The 16,949-nt window shown below is 36.1% G+C and overlaps 1 protein-coding gene across 1 annotated transcript in view; it reads right to left on the reverse strand.

The window, feature by feature from the left end:
• The window catches only part of MYO3B (myosin IIIB), a 184,181-nt gene that overhangs the window by 63,861 nt on the left and 103,371 nt on the right, over positions 1 to 16,949 (reverse strand). The window contains exons 25-27 of the mRNA XM_079310943.1: positions 12,719 to 12,798; positions 8,575 to 8,652; positions 6,540 to 6,745 (exon numbers count right to left, since the gene is read on the reverse strand). Coding sequence (XP_079167069.1) covers positions 6,540 to 6,745; positions 8,575 to 8,652; positions 12,719 to 12,798 — 364 coding nt within the window. The remainder of the gene's footprint in view (positions 1 to 6,539; positions 6,746 to 8,574; positions 8,653 to 12,718; positions 12,799 to 16,949) is intronic.

Below are 16,949 nucleotides of genomic sequence, written 5' to 3' on the forward strand. Positions count from 1 at the left end.
ACATGGTGTATTTAAAAGAAAAAGGTACATTTCTTCCATCTTATTACTGAAGTTAGTGATGCCAGTTTTTACAAAATAAATGGTACTGAGTTGCACTAATAAAACTCAGATTTAAAATAAATGTATCACAAATAATTTTTGGCAGCATACAATTTCAACATATAGCTGACAGATACATGAGGAAAGTTACACTCATAGTAAATTGCTGTTTGCTTCAAAACCCAGTTCAGATAGCCATGTGAGTTACACATATATGGAGGGTAAAGTAAACACTTAGGTTTAGTGCCTGTTTTCATGACTGAATCACATAACTAGAGACAATCCCAGTAGTTTGACATTATGTGCTCAGGATAATTGCATGGCAGCACAGAATGTACCACGCAGGGTCATTCACATGTTCTATCTGATTTTAAATCTTTGTACAGCAATGGACCCTATGGAAACTGTCAGAGGAAGGTAAAATGTTTTGCCTCTATGTATCTGGGGAAAGCTTGCAAATATTGTACATTGTGAAATGGTAGAGAATATGTGTGAAAAAAAAGCTTTGGGGTATATACAACTGCTAATTTTGATTTACTGGTTTAATTTCATCTCTGTCATACTTATGTAAATCTACTGTGCAGAGATCACAGAGTGACCTCTACTTGCAATGTATCACCAAGAAACAAGAAAGTTATTTTCTGAAAAGTAGAGCCAGAAATCACATTTGCTTTCAAATGAGATGAAAATTTCACAACTCTACCTTTTCATTTCCATATTTGCATTTGTTATTTCAGCATGAAATATAGTAGCCTGGAATATTTCAGTGTTGTTCTACATTAAACCAATACTTATACTGTTATTTTTAAAAATATAATTTACAGTGTTTCATGCGCTATTTCATAAACATGCACATATTTGTGCAAAAATATATCCTTCTCCTGGGTTACACATCCTGCTTGAAAATTTCCTACACATGGCACACACTTCTACATGTTTCCTAAAAGTACCTGACTAATCATATTCCCAGTAGCAGTAAGAGTAAGCAAGAGGAAAGTAATTTCCCCTCAGAAGAACTGATTTCTCAAATCTGATGAAACTCTGGAATTCTGCATTTCTTAACTAGTGTTTTTTACTCTGAAATACATACTATTCTTCATTGATGTGAATACTATTTCAGAAAAAAACTTACATTAAAATGGGATTAATTGTACTTACCAGTCATTAGAAATAAACCAACATTTAAAAAAAATTGAATTTAACCTCAGAACGCAAAGCTAGGACATGCAGAAGTAAGGTTAAATGCTAAAAACTTCCACGTATGCTAAGATATGGAAAACTTCCAAGAGATGCTATGCATTAACTATCTGTTTAGGGACCAAGCATTTTAGCTTGGTGGTTTCAGATTAAATAAACTGATTGTAAACAAGTGGTTTAGTTTCCCACCCTTCCCTAAAGGCTAAACTGTGGAACTGTTCCATAAAATGCATTTAAACAGCACCATTAACTGCTATACCAGTGTCTCTTACTGAAGTTCCCTTCACATTCCAGACTTAAAGGCTGCATCAATTCTACATAATTAACTCAAAACAGTAATGATTAACCCTTTTTCTTTTTAAAACTAATCTTTGTCCTAAAACGCAATGGCTTGAGATGGATAATGGATAATAATATGGGAAAAGCATGAGGCAAAAAATCCCTTTCTAGCCAGACCACAAGCAACAGTAGGAAGATTCTACATATCACAAAACCATTTGTTCCTTCTCAGCCCTGGAACCAGAAACAGTAAAATCAAAGTATCATGCAATGCTAAAATTTTGTTTACAAAAATCACTTATGAACTTTGACATAGTGCAGGTTTACTGTTAAAAGCAGGCTTGCATTAAAAATGCATCATTTAAAAAGAAAGCACTCTTTTTTTGTAGACAATCTGTTGACTTCTAACTTAATTCAGTGTTTCCCTGATTTTGTGTAATAAGCAAGTGCATCACTACTGAATTTTTGGTGTTAGAAGAAATCACTTACTGAGGTTATATGTTTTACAGGATTCTGTAATGTTTGACCAATTTTTATTCCTACCTCCACTTCATGTAAAATGTGACTTATTATGGCCAATGAGGCTTTATGTAGTCATGAGAAACGTAACATGTGGTTTAGAGACTGTGTATACCATGTGTACTAACAGTGACCTTATGCAAATTTGACCTGAGAGATTGAAAAAGCAGAACCAGCCTCAGTGGAATCACTGTTACAGTAATAGCGCTGACATTGCCATGAGTGTTTGATCTGAGTAACATCATCTGGCTGCTGTGGAATAGGTAATGCTTATAGGAAAAGTTTATCCTGCATTGTAATGCAGTACAAAAAACTTTAATGCCTAACATAAACAGGCAGGGAAGAAAAACCCACAATCCTTAAAAGAAACTTGTGCAAAAGTGCTCAATACATTCCTATGAGCTGATGAAGCATTACAAATATGACAACATTTACCTACCTAGGCCTACCAAGTCCCTTATCTTTCAACCCATTGCACAGTATATGTCACACACAAGGAGGATCCAGCTGGAGGATATGAGGTGAGGACACACCTGGCACACCACATCATGTCATGTGAAGCTCCAGGGGAGCTTCCATCCATGGACCTTCAGTGCAAGGAGTGTTCCATCCATGGACCTTCAGTGCAGGTCCCCACGAGAAGGCACAACTCTCTTAAACTCTTGTGCACTGCATGATCACCACAGGACCCCACATGTCAGGCACACCTGGTTGACTGACCAAGTTAATAACCTGTACCTAAAATCTGAGATTCCAGCCTGAAAGACAGGCCATGCTGCTTCATAGAAAACACAAGACAGATGCATGATGTCACAGAGTGCAAGACAGGGCCAAAGGAGACAAAATGTATAAGACTTGACAGAGATAGAGTGTTTACAGGGACTGCAGATTACATTTTCCCACTTTAAGTAAAAGAATATGTATATTTATATACAAAAAACAGATGGTAATATACTTGGCTGAGGAAACATTGTGTGAATGAGTTACAATTAAGCCCTTTCCTCACCATCTGTTTTTTAACCCAATAAACTACATCCAGGTTTGCAAATAACCTGCTCTACATGAAAACAGAAGACAGTAAAGAGTAACATTAGACAGAGCTTTATCTTTTGTTTACCTCCCACCTGATAAACTCTGAATGGGTCTGTTCCCTGCCTTTGATTGTTTTGTCCTCATATTTCCTGCTAAGAGTTTACAAAACAGCATTATTGAACAGGCAGATAAGAAGCACACCTATTTGTTTAATAACATCAAGGGAGAAAAAATGCTGGCTCATCCATTTTGTTGTTCAGTTCCTCAAAAGGATCAAAATACCAATTAACTTGCTGGCTTAAAAAATCTTTGATATCCTTACATTTACTGACATTTTGAAACTCTTCTTCATACTTGCCTAATGTCTTTTTGATTATGAACAAAGAAGTGCCAATCTGTTTAGCATTTGACCTGTTTTCTCAAACATTTTTATGTATTCAACTATTTAGTTCCTAAAAACACTTGACTAGTCATAGCTGTAAGTTGAAGAAAAATGTTCCTTGTTCCACTGATAGCTTTATAAAGTATTGTTTGATTTTATTTGCAAGAGCAAAAGAGAATAGAATTTTTAAAATAGAATAGCATAGAATATTTTAAAATAAATCATGAGCTGAACAAAGGAGCAAGATTATTTCCTCTCCCTCCCCAGCTTATATTCTGAACTCAGAAGTCATCTTTACTGTTGTGGAAATTGCTAAATCTACTCCCTCTCCCCCCCACCCCACCCCTTTTCTGCTGACGTTCTTCCCTTAACAAATTTCATCAACTTGGACAAAAAAACATGGGGAGTAATTGACAAGATTTGGTTAACATCTTGCTCTTATCTGCAGGAATGGAAAGCTACAGTCAATGCTGTTTTTATTACCATTCGTTTTCAAGGTTGTACAAAAATTCAGCTCATTTTTGAATGAAAAGGATCTTCTGATAAGAGAAGGCTTAATTTCCTCTCAATTTACACTAATTTATGTAGAGTTAATCGTAGTTCACTTACATGTAAATTGAATAAAAGTTGAGGTTAATAATTCTGCTTTCAGCTGCTTCAGGATATAGCAAAGATATACTAATGATCACAAAAATTAATCTGTTAAATATGGTCTAGAATGGTGTGAGTTTACTAAATTAGTCACATAACACACAAAAAAAGTTCATGTCTGAAAATTAAATTGCCTTGATGGACAAACAAACACATTAGTTATCCTTCCTGGGATATATAATCTGTAGTCTTTTCCTGTTACATATTCATTTGGTGTACTAATATAAGTAAGGAAAATCAGTTTTTCAGAATGAATGATTAAGCTGTAGTTTATCATTCAAGATATCTGAATGGACTACAGATTTCCAAGCCCAAGTGACTAGTTTACAAGCATAAATCTACACTATCTCTGGATTTTAGAAAGGACTGTGAAAGTTTTCCCTTTAGCATATCACAGAATCATTAAATATACTGAGTTGGAAGGGACCCACAAGAATCATAAAGTGCAACTCCTGGCCCACCAGAGAACTATCCTCAAGAGTCACAGCCTGTGCCTGAGAGTATTGTCCAAGTGATGCTGAACTCTGTCAGCCTTGGTGCTGTGACCCCTTCCACAGGGAGTCTCTTTCAGTGCCTGACCATCCTTTGATGAAGAACCTTTTCTGATATCCAACCTCAACTTTCCCTGACAAAGCCTTAGGCCATTCCCTTGGGTCCTGTCACTGGTCACCAGAATCAGTGCTGCCCCTCCTCTTCCCCTCCCAAGAAGCTGTGACTGCAGGGAGGTCTCTCCTCAGTCTCCTCCAGGCTGAAAGACCCAGTGACCTCAGCTGCTCCTCACACAGCTCCCCTTCAAGGCTTTCACCATCTTCATTGGGATTCTTTGGACACTTCTCTATAGTTTTAATGCCTTATATTTGTGGTGGCCAAAACTGCACACAAGGCTGGAGGTGAGGACACCCCAGAGCAGAGCAGAGCAGAGCAGGACAATCCCTCCCTTCCTTTCTGGCCATGCTGTGCTGATGCCCCCAGACACAGCTGACCCTCCTGGCTGCCAGGGCACTGCTGGCTCACATTCAACTCGCCAGTGACAGGTGACCAGGACCCCCAGGTCCCTCTCTGTGCCACTGCTCTCCAGCACCTCATTCCCCAGTCTGTCTGTACATCCAGGGTTGTCCAATCCCAGGTGCAGAACCTGGCACTTTCTCTTGCTGAACTTGATGTGGTTGGTGATTGCCCAGCCCTCTGATTTTTCCAGGTCTCTCTGCAGGGCCTCCCTGCCTTTGAGGGATGCAGAAGCTCTTCCCAGTTTTGCATCATCTGTGAACTTGCTTAGTATCACTTCCAGCCTGCATCCAAGCCATTAATGAGGATGCTGAGGAGCACACAGCTGAGGATGGAATCCTGTGGAACCCCATGGATGACTGGACACCAATCTGAAGTCACTTCATTCACTATAACCCTTTTGTGCCCAAACTGTGGGCCAGATGCTCACCCACTGATATGTTTATCCAGCTGTGTGCTGGACATTTTGTCCTGAAGGAACCTGTGAAGGACAGTATCAACAGCTTCACTGAAATCCGAAGATTATATCAAGTAGCTTCCCTTGATCAGCTAGGTGGGTTACTGTGTCATAAAAGGATTTCAGGTTTGATAATAAAGACTTTATTTTCATGAAACTGTGCAAGCTGTGACCAATGACTGCATTATCTTTCAGGTGTTTTTCAATACCTCTCAGAATAATCTTCTTTGTAACTTTATCAGGCACTGATGTGAGACTAATGACTCACAGTAGATTCATTAATTCTATATTGTCTGGATAAGCAACCTCCAGTTCAAAAAATGTTCTCACTGTTGCCTAAATGGTTAATGGTAGTGCTACTGCTTATTGTTGAGCTGCCAATCCTACGCACTGAAAAACAGTAAATAGTACACAAACCCACATTTAGAATATAGAGGAAACCATAATTATCATGTAGCCATATTGACATCATAAAGCACTTTCTGAATAAAATTTATGACTTTTTGAGATTGAGAATATGTATTAAAGCCAGTAATAGCGCCCATGAGAAGGGTTAGGGTGAACAGAGTTATGATTATAAATCATGATATCTGTAAGGTAAATGACTCCGCAAAGCTAAATCTGAAGCTTGTATATCAGTTCATTCTTAAATGTGCACATTCTTCACATGATGGCTGAAGATCACTAACCTTAAAAAATCCTTGAATTATCTGAGGAGGATGCATAATTTTCACTTGTTACCTCTACAGACGGAACCATGGGGACAGGCTTGCTACTTGTGTTCACTGCAGGTTTTGTACTGCTCTCCATTAGAGATCAGATATGTCTTGTAGTCTTTATCTCTGAAAGTCCCTGTTCTCATTAGAGATTCAGACCACACATCTATGAACAACATTCATAGAACTTTCTGTACTTAAACATAGAATATATCTTACTGAATAGAATATTAGAAAAACAGCCCTATTATACAAGTCTTACCTTTTCACAAACTCTTCAAAGAGGATGCGGTGAGAATACCCTTTTTGACGTATTTTGACAGTTTCCAGAATTCCAGTGTATCGCAGCTGCAGCAGAACTCTCTCATGAGAAAACATCAGTGCTTCTCGGTCATCGTTAGGTTTAATGCAGCGGATGAAGTGAGGCTGTCCAACAACCATTTTGGATAAAAGATCCATCAGGGAATACTAGTGAGGAAAATGAAGAAGATGCACATACTTGACAAAAAACTGCAACGGAACTACTTAAACAAGACATTCATATTTATAAACAGTTTGTAATGCTTGGTTATATTTTAATCTGTAATAGTTATCTTCATTGCCTTTTTATTAATTCTTAAGATTTCAGCTGAAACATAAAACCTATTAGAAATTTTCAGTTGTAAAAAAAATTTTAATATTCTGAATCTGATTTCTTACTTCTTCCATCTTTCTCTTCTCCTTATATCACATTTCCATAGTTGAAGAATGTCCATTTAAAAAAATATATAAATTGAAAACTGTCCTTACTATAATTCTACTGTAGACACATTCGAGTGATCAAATATCCCCAACAGAAACAGAAGCTTTGCCATGAAACAATCACTGAAATTCACAGCAAATCATGGGGAAAGGGTTGTAGGAAGTCATCAGTTCAGTTCTCTGTCCACAGAGAACAATAGATATATCTTTAATATTTCAGGTACATCTCTTAATAATTTTTCAGAATCACTGAGACTATAAACTGCACAGTCTCCCTAGAAATCTGTTGAACTGCTATATATACATATATAAAGTTCTTAGCATCTAACATAAATCTTGCCACTGAAATGTAGGTCCATTACTTCTTTTCCTATCCACCCTAGACACACAAAACAATTTACTCCATTTCATTTTAAACTGAAATGAAAAAGTTTGATCAGATCATATATATCTTTTTTCCAATGACTCCTCTGAATACTGATACTCCTGCTCCCTACTCACCTCATTAAGCTGTGGTATGACGTGTATGTTGCAAACTGTGTTCAATCTCATATACCCATGTGTCTCAAAATCACATACAATTCCAAGCTGATTGTTGTCACATTGCTACAGAGTGCATATGTATTATGGTCTACTTCCACACTCTCTCCCCCATTACACTTCTTTTGCTTTTTACAGTTCCTACAGAGCTGTAGGTTCTGTGCAAGAGCACTCTAAGTGCACACCTGCATGACAAGTCTGAATGTATGTCCTTGCACTCTTCACACCAGGGTGACATCTCAGGATACACCAGACCCTTCCTTACACTATTCTACAAAACAAATTGAATAGATATTCCTACACAGCTTGAAGCTTTAACTCATATTAGCTTACACAACATTGTGAACTTCCCTATTCTTCATGGTACAAGTGCAGCCCAAGGACCAACTGTTGAAAACTTACCCACTCTGCAATGACTGCAAGAAAAAAGAGTAACCAAGAGTATTGGACTAGCACTTTCTTGACTCCTAAGCTTTCAGTTCCAACATTCTTAATGCCCTTTTTCTGTTTGTTTGATTTAAATACACATGCAGAATATGCATTACCTCAGACAGGATTACTACTGATAAAATGGCAATCTGTATTATTTACAATAGCACTTCCCAAAGATGGACTGTTTTTCACTTATTAGCATAAAAGAAATGTCTTAATCTTTAAAGGTATGTATGCCTCACAGCTTGTGAAAAAACATAAAGCCTTTAGTGATAGCATCCATTTTGTTTGTCTAAAATTGGTGTTCTGTTTATAATGAGACCTGTTCTAAACCTCTGGCATTTTAGACAGAAAATAGTCTTGGGTCTAGATTCTGTTATCAACATAATCAATGAAATCATAAAAATACAAGTATGAGGAAACAAAGATAAAAAAGCAAAAAAAGTTTATGAATCTACAGAGGCCTTGTAACAGAACAAAAAATTTCTCTTACATTTATCTTTGATCTTACTATCCCACAAATATTTTAGATATATCTATTGCTCTTATTATCAAAATGCTTGATTTCATTTTAATTTTTGTACCCTAAAATAGGAAGCCATAGTTTGCCGCTTCATATTAGTTGTTTCCTCAGGATGCCGCATAACTTCCATTGTGTCAACCTGGAAGACAAAAGTCTGATGTTAGGACTGTTCCAGAAACACTGCAGACCCACCCCACCTTGTCCATGAAAGCTGGGTTCAGTTTTTGTTATAGTCATTCTTTCAGGTGTGAGTACTTCAGGGTACTTTATCAGAGATAGCAAGGCCAGCTTCTAACAGATGCAGGACACACACTGATTTCAGAGAGGCCTCTAAGCATTTTGAATTTTTTTTCATAGTGTAAGAGCACTCCAGATTAATGATAGCATAATACTCAGCCAGTGAAATAGCTGTCAAGTTGCAATACCTTAGGAGTTGATTTCTAATGCTCTTATTGCCAGTACAATGAACTCCAACACGACTTCTATCTATAAGAAGAGTTACCATATTTACAATAGCCAGGAAGTAAATTGAACTGACTCATTTTGCTCATGTATGGGATAAATGCTGTAGGATTATAAGTGGCAAACGAAGCAGGTAGTCTCATAACATGTAAGTCTGCTCCTTTCTCCCACTATGGCTGCTATGAATTACTTCATACTGCCATTTTGATGTGAAGAATCTTGGCAATCTTATTCTGCTAAACTGCCATAGCAAATCACTTTTTCAGCATTGCTGAAGAGTTATTTTTAGAGAATATACATGGACAGTGAACATACTGCTCCTTGTAGATTTTAGTTATATTGTTAGTACAGCTGTTCTTATCAAAATGAAACCAGAATTTATGAATGAGTATAACTGTGGTTACCCATAACAAGCAGATTGCGTTGCTGCATTACAGCTCAACAAAATTAAAGAAAATTAACCAGCATCCTGTTTGCATGGAGCATTAACAGCATTTCAGAATTCACTTGCTTTGTGGCAGTTTACCATCTGCTCTGACCAGGTGGTATTTGTATAAACCAGATAATGCTGTTGTCAGCACCTGTGTTACACTTCCCAGACTTTGCTCCATACAATCATTTCCAACACTCATTGACTTAAGAACACTCTTCTGGACACTAAAATAATTGCCGAAAGATTACAGTTCCCAATAAAGTAACTGAGACTCTTACCTTCAGGAGGTATTTAGGAGACTGCATGCAAAATATAAAGGAAATGAAGTGCTAAGTAATAATAGATCAAAAAATGGATTTTGTGTTGGGAAGAAATCAAAAGAAATCTAGTGAGGTCAAGATTTCTTGCTCAGAGTGGCATACATGTATTGGTACATATCTCTAACACAGGGGGAGAAGAATAAAAAAAGAATTAACAAAGAGAGATGGAGTTTGTTAACAGAACACTGTAATATACTCCAGGAAAAATGCCTTATCAGCACAGGTAACATCAAGCATCTTAAGAGGTTATGTGACAAAGCAAACATCAATGACCTAATCAAAAAAGCAGGCATGTCCATGGGGAAGGATATGGGAATGTTGCAAGATTATCTTTGCAAGACACCTAGTTTCTGAAGATTGTTATCTAAATCTCTAGTAAATGTCAGGTAGAAGACAAAAGCTGTAAGAGTGAACACTGACAGTAAGTTCAGAATAACTGGTAGTATTTAATGTTAAAAGACACACAATTTATTATAAATAAGATCAAATAAAGAACAAAAGCAAACAGTTTGAAGACTGATCTGAGTCCAAATGACAATGAATTTGAGGTTGTAAATAGGGTTCTTCTCTGCCTAGAAAACCAGAGATGCAGTGATTCTGCTGTTGGATATTGATCACTCACAACCTCTCATATTCGTGTCTCATATATCTGCTGGTCAATAAAGGCCAGTATCATCTCCTTTTCACAGCTAGTTATTTTCACGAAAACTGTGGAATCTTAACATCTTGGGACTGCCACTTTATCAAATATGGTTTACAACAGGCTGCTGGGTTCAAAAGAGTTTTGTTTTGAGGTTTTTTTGGGGCAGTAAAGGAAATGAATGAATGAATGAAAAGACAGATGGTCAGAAACACTCACAGAGGAGATGTAAAACACTTTTTCTCAGAAAATTAGGTTGAAAGCAGTATTTTTAGATTTCTTTGCCTATGAATGAAGTTATAAATTCAGATCTTGCAATATGTAAAAACTAGAATCAATTCCCAAATCTTTTTGACAAGGAATGTTTGAAGTTTTCATTAGAAAAATTCTGATAGACCCTGAAGCTGAGGGGATTTTCTTGTAAGACTTTTAAATAAGTTTTCTCTTGTTAAGGTACAACGTTGCTTGTCTATGAAGCCACACAATTTTATGGTAGGGCAACAACCTCATGTACAATAGCCAATAGGCTTTTTCACAACTGGCTTGCTAGAAAATGACAGAACATAAGAAGAATGTCATGACATAAGAATAAGAATGTCATGATACTTTGTATTTTAAATCACTAGCTACTTTTTTTAAACAAAATTGAAGATATTTCAACTATTAACTCACATTTTTACATGACAGCTATAGTGACCTACAATAAGAATTTATATAATAATAACTGTAATGGAAAACAGCCTGACCTACAAAAGCCAAACTGTTTCATCACTAAAAAAGATTCCTTCTAATAGCTTTGAAACAATATTAAAATAACGATTTATGACATCATGTCACCTTATGAAGTCACCCAAAATTATGACTTTCCACATATTGACCACACCTGCTGCTGGCATGGTATGAAATACTGTAAAATCAAAAAATCTGTTAAGCAAAAACCCTTTTAAATTTGATAATGATAAAAATTTTCCAAACTTCCAAACAAAATTAATATGTTTGGATTTTTGTAAACAAATTCTAAAAGAATAATTTAAAATATGTTTCCTGAAGTTGTTTTAATTAGGTACTTCACAAAATTATCAGATATCGTTTTTTATCTAACAAGTATTTAAATTAACATTTTCTGAATAGTGTTGCACTTCTGCATGTCTTTTCTTTTAGCTCCTTTTAAAAAATATGAAGGATGAGTAAAGGCCACTTAAACAGTACTTGTTAACTGACTGTATTTACTGAAGCTCTAGAACTGAACTGCTCTATCACAATCCTGCTGTATCAATAAAATGCATGCTTAGAAAGCTTGTGCTGAATATAGCTGGATGTAGAAGATAATGTGCATGTAACACAAGAAAATTGGAAAGTCCATCCTTCAGCACTGGAAGCATTTACACCAGACAGGAAATAATAGTCTGAAATCCACATCTGTATTTGCAGGTACAGTGAAGGATACAGACATCTGGATGACATAAATCACCACAATGATGTTTGAGGATGAGTTCCAAATATCAGAAGATAACAAGAAGAAATAGAAACCCCAAAACATAAAATTTTGTAGCCTTTTGAAAAGTTGCTGTTACTACACTGGTTTTAAAAATTTATTACTGTTTTCTTTGAAGAAAAACCCCAAACCCTCAAACCTTAACTAACTCTAATAAGTACCCCTTAGGAAGCAGGGAGGGGGTGTACATACCATCAGTTTCAAGGGACAACAGGTTTCCTCACAAATTAAGTGTACTCACTTGTAATCCTACTAATTGCCATAAAATTATCCCATCATTTTGCAGTTATGCTACCTGCATTCATGGCAAAATTCAGCAGCATTTAAATTCTACAGTTCTTTTCACAGAATAGTGGTTTTGCTGAGTCATTCTTTTCCAGTTATCTACCAGTCACAAATATCTCCTGTTTTTTTCACTTCCAAAGTTAATAAATAATAAACATATTTTTTAAAAAAATATTTTGCCTTTCATACTTAAATATGAAATACATGAAGTTAAAAGTTAAACACAAAATTTAAATTTTACCCAGTAAGACCTTTTTCTTGGTTAAAATTCTCAGAGGAAAACCTTGAACCCTTTGGAATAAAGAGGACTATTGATATACATGTAACAGATTTCACTCAAAAGGTTTAAAGACTAATCAGTAGTAAACTGATTCTTCACTGAATTCTACAATAGGTTCATCACTAAAACTGGAAACCATACTCCAAAACAAGGTGCATGTTAGATAGTAATGGCAGACTCTCATTTGGTAATAAACTCACTCTATACCCACATCAGCTCAGTATTGTGTTCACAGTCTCACTGTCGTATTTTATAAACAACTGCCTGTCCTCAAAGGGAACACTACTAACCTTGATACGCCCAGCACTGAGCTGCGGAGGCAAAGACCGAGATGCTGCTGTCACTCTGGCTCTTGCTTGTGCCAAATTCCCTGTTCAAAAAGAAAGATATTCATACTGCAAAAGCTATTCAAGAAGCTTGGAAGGGAAAATTTTGTACTGTGTAAAATCAGTTTGTACAATAGTACTAAAAATAGCAGACACCACCACACTTCTTCCACACCCCTCTCATTACCAATTGTGCCTGCAGAGCATTCAGCATAGGCATGACAGAGTGCAGTGTTGATTTAGAGGGGAGAAAAAAGTCAGTAATAAGGTGGTATGTCACTGACCTTAGCTACTGAGCTGATGAAAACAACGACAGCACAAAGGCATACAGCTCAATCACTAGTAATCAATTTCTCTGTGACTCATTGAGAGATTTCAAAGAGTAAAAAGACTACAGAATCAATCTTGTTTCTATGAAATCACATGGATCCTCAAGTGTTAAGACAGTATTTTAAACTCAAAACTAACAAGAGAGATGAGAAAATGATAAGATGGTACCATTTTTTGACCTTTTGACATATAATTCTCAATCTTATTGTAACTCAGGGTTTTTAAACACTGACTCAATTTCCCAGGCAAAAATAAATTGTGGTGTCAAGTGAAAGTGCCTTTTTAAAAATGTAACGTACAATGTGTCCTAAACTTTTTCTTCTGTACTTGCAGAAAGCCAAAGTCATCACAAAATAGCTTTTTAAAATAAAGCCTAGAAGAGAGAGGAAGTGATATCGGACTTGCATATGCAAGACACTCTGTATATTTCAAAGTTTTAGCAAGTCTAGCACAAGATGTCCAAATGTTTTCTCTGGCTATATCTTCAGAGGCTAAACTGTGATTAATAGCATTGAAAGAACCCTTTGAAGCAGGATTGGTGACATCAAAGCCCTAATCCATGGGTGGCAGGATTTTTATAATGAGTGGGAAGCATTTTAACACATTTCAAAGGATTTACAGCATGAATAAACAATAGGCCTCTGCAGATGTACCACACACCTTTCAGAACCAGAACACATAAATAAGTGTCTATTTTAATTTAAATGTAAATAAAGTGTTAACACTTCTTTCAGATGCTAAATGAGTTGTTTGCATCAACTCTGGTGTTTAGCTGTTAGCTTTACAGAAAGGCAGTAACTCTAAACAGTCTTCAGAGTTTTGCTAAACTGTGTATTACATAACTAGTAAGGAGGCACAAAAACCAAGGCCAAATCGCTGGCAAAGAAACCCAAATGCTGGTAATAATTCCTTAAGAGAGCAGAACAAATCCAACGTCCACTGTAACACTGAAAGGAACTTTTGCTCTTGCTTTCCTCTGAACAAGAAAAATACCAAACCCCCGAAAATAATCTGGGGGCCAGCACTCAAACACACAGCACTCTTCCTTCGAACATTCTGAATTAATTTAAAGAAGTATTGATTTTTTAAGCTGCTGGAACTGGTATTGAGACAATACTGTAAAACTGGCAAGTCATTTCCAGATCTAACATCATACGCTACCTGACAGTTTAAATCTTGGTCCAGAACACAAGGTCTGTCCACTATTTTGGAAACTGCTTTAGGCTAATGAGAACCACAACTGTTTGGGAAATCTTACATATCCATGCACATGGATGGTACGTACTGTAAATACATGTATCTCTTCAAAGTTAAAATGAGGATTTTAATGAACAAGTAAAGGCGAAATAATTTTTCTCTCCCTTGCAATTTTGCTAGTTTTGTATGTTAGAAATTACTCTTTGGGCCTTTTTTTCTAAAATAGCTTGGAAAGGTTGTTTTTGGCTAGGTTTCAGATTAGCAAGTCAAACTTGAAAGCCTTGCACCGAAGAACTGACAACACATGATAAAAGAGGGGAGTTGGGAGAAGAAAGGACTTGGAATCAGACTTTTTTAAATGACTAAGATTTTGTTGCATTTTGTAGCAACTTAAAAAACTCCAATAACAAAATAAAATTTAGAATGGTTCTATAGCTGCTCAAGGTTCACCACACTCACTGCTGGCATTAGGTTTCTAGGGTTCATAATTAATACCCCTGAGGTCTCCCTTAGTTTCTCATGCAAAACTAAAACAAAACATTTCTGATCTGGTAAGCCAAGCAAATAAATAAACATTTTAATTAATCACAAATCTTTAATGATTTCACAAAAGAAAAAAAACAGCCCAAAGTAATTAGTGCCCACTTAAAAATAAAAATGCTTTAACCTAATGTTCCTTTATTCAGTAGTGACTTTCTTCTAAGAATGGATTCTTAGCAGTGCTTATTTCAAGTGTCAAGTGAATTCCTATGTAATTACTTGTAGCATTTGATTGAATCCATAAAAAAAAAACCAAAAAAAACCAAAAACCAAAAAACCTAGGATTTTCTTTTTCAGCTGAAACACAAAATGATACTTCAACAAAAGTTTCTGAATTACTCATCTCATGTAGCTCATGTCCAGAAAAAATAACTACCAATCTTTAACATGTCTAAGCCATTAAAACTAATGAACAGAATGAATGTAGTTTGAAAATCAGCCTACATAATAAGAAATGTTTCACCCAGGGTTAGCATAGTGTTCAGTCAGTAAAATTTGGTACTCACCCCTGCATTTGATTTTCATTTACAAGGTAATTTATAGCTTAACACATAAAAAATAATGCTTAATAAATGTTAATCCACTTCATTAAAAGCATCAATATTTGAAGAATAAAGGTTTATAGATAATAAAATAGGCAGCTTGAACTGCCATGGGTTCCTTGAAAGATTAAATAGGTTAAAAGTTGAAAGATTGCATTGTGCTTTTCAGTAGTCTAGCTTCACACCAATTACATGGTCAAAACTTTAGACAAAATACAATGACATCCCTGTAGACCAAATGCTACCTACATTAAATCCAAGTCCATAAAATGGACCAGCTAAGTAATATAAAACACTCTCAAAACTGTCAGGTTTTGGAGATTTTGTTTTGGGGGGTTTTTTTGGAAAGAGGGGAAAGATGTTAATAGTTAAAGTTAGGATTAATCTTTTAAACATGTATATGTTTAATTTTACTCACATGTACTTCAGTTCAATGGCACTGCTCATCTGAACAAATAAGGTTCCTAACTATGCGCCTGGATCACAGACTAAGGTCTCTGGGATTCATTGTGTCAGTGGAGGAGTCAGTCAGACCTAACGTTTCTCTTTTTTTCCTATGTGCAATAAAGTTAAGAATAGAGTTAAAGCATTCTCTTTAATGCTTTAAGAAGTTTCAGACATTGAAGTTTGTGAAATGGTCTTAAGAGTTTTCAAGGGAAAAAGAAGTAGCAGCACAAAATCTGTGCACTCACTGGTTAAACTGAGTGTCAATGCTCAGCAAACCTCCCTTTGTCTTGAAGCTGTTTAGATGATTTCACATCTCTGCAAAAATCAGTTCTTCACTGATGCCTCAGCTAGGTGAGAAAGACCGTATTATCAAAGAACTGCATCTCTTCTATTATGCAAAGCCAAGCAGGAGAAGTTTTGAAAGTATTTACAACACACACAGAAAGAAATGTGGGGTTTTTTACAAGTTGGACTTTGGAAGTGGTCTTCAGATCTCAAAAAGGACCAGTCAGCATTCCTGGATTCTCATTTGCATTCCTGGTAGTTACTCACTGTGTGATCTGGCTGAATTAATGATTTGTCCAGTGTTAACTTAATGTACTAATTAGGAAATATATACACTCTGGCTGGATGTTCTGATGTGGTTTGTGTTTCATTTATTCTCAGGTGATAGGTTCTGTAAGTAGTACCAAGCAAATATTACCAATATCAGCACTGTATTTATAACCTCATTTAGGTTATGCCTGCAATAGATCACTCCTCCCAAAGTAGGAGCATACCAGGTAAGAAATACATTAAGCTTTGATACAACATTCAGTTTGTGAAGCGCAAATGACTTACTGAGAAAAAGTATAATGACAATGTCACCTTACTGTACATGTCGTACCAGGGATATTACTATTATATAGAGGGCAAGTACAAGCTCTTTCCTTATCCTCATATATTTTATTAATTTCTTTCATGCTTCTGGTTCAGATAAAGAGGGGCTACTTCAAACACCATGTAGATATATAATATGGTCAGAAATTCTACAATGCATTCATATTTCATTGACATTACTTCTAATCACAGCTAAGCACTCACACTCCAGAAGAGGTACGGGGCCAGACAATGTCTGTGACATACACAGATTCTTCTCT

Source organism: Erithacus rubecula, assembly GCF_903797595.1.
Source record: "Erithacus rubecula genome assembly, chromosome: 8".
NCBI lineage: Eukaryota > Metazoa > Chordata > Aves > Passeriformes > Muscicapidae > Erithacus > Erithacus rubecula.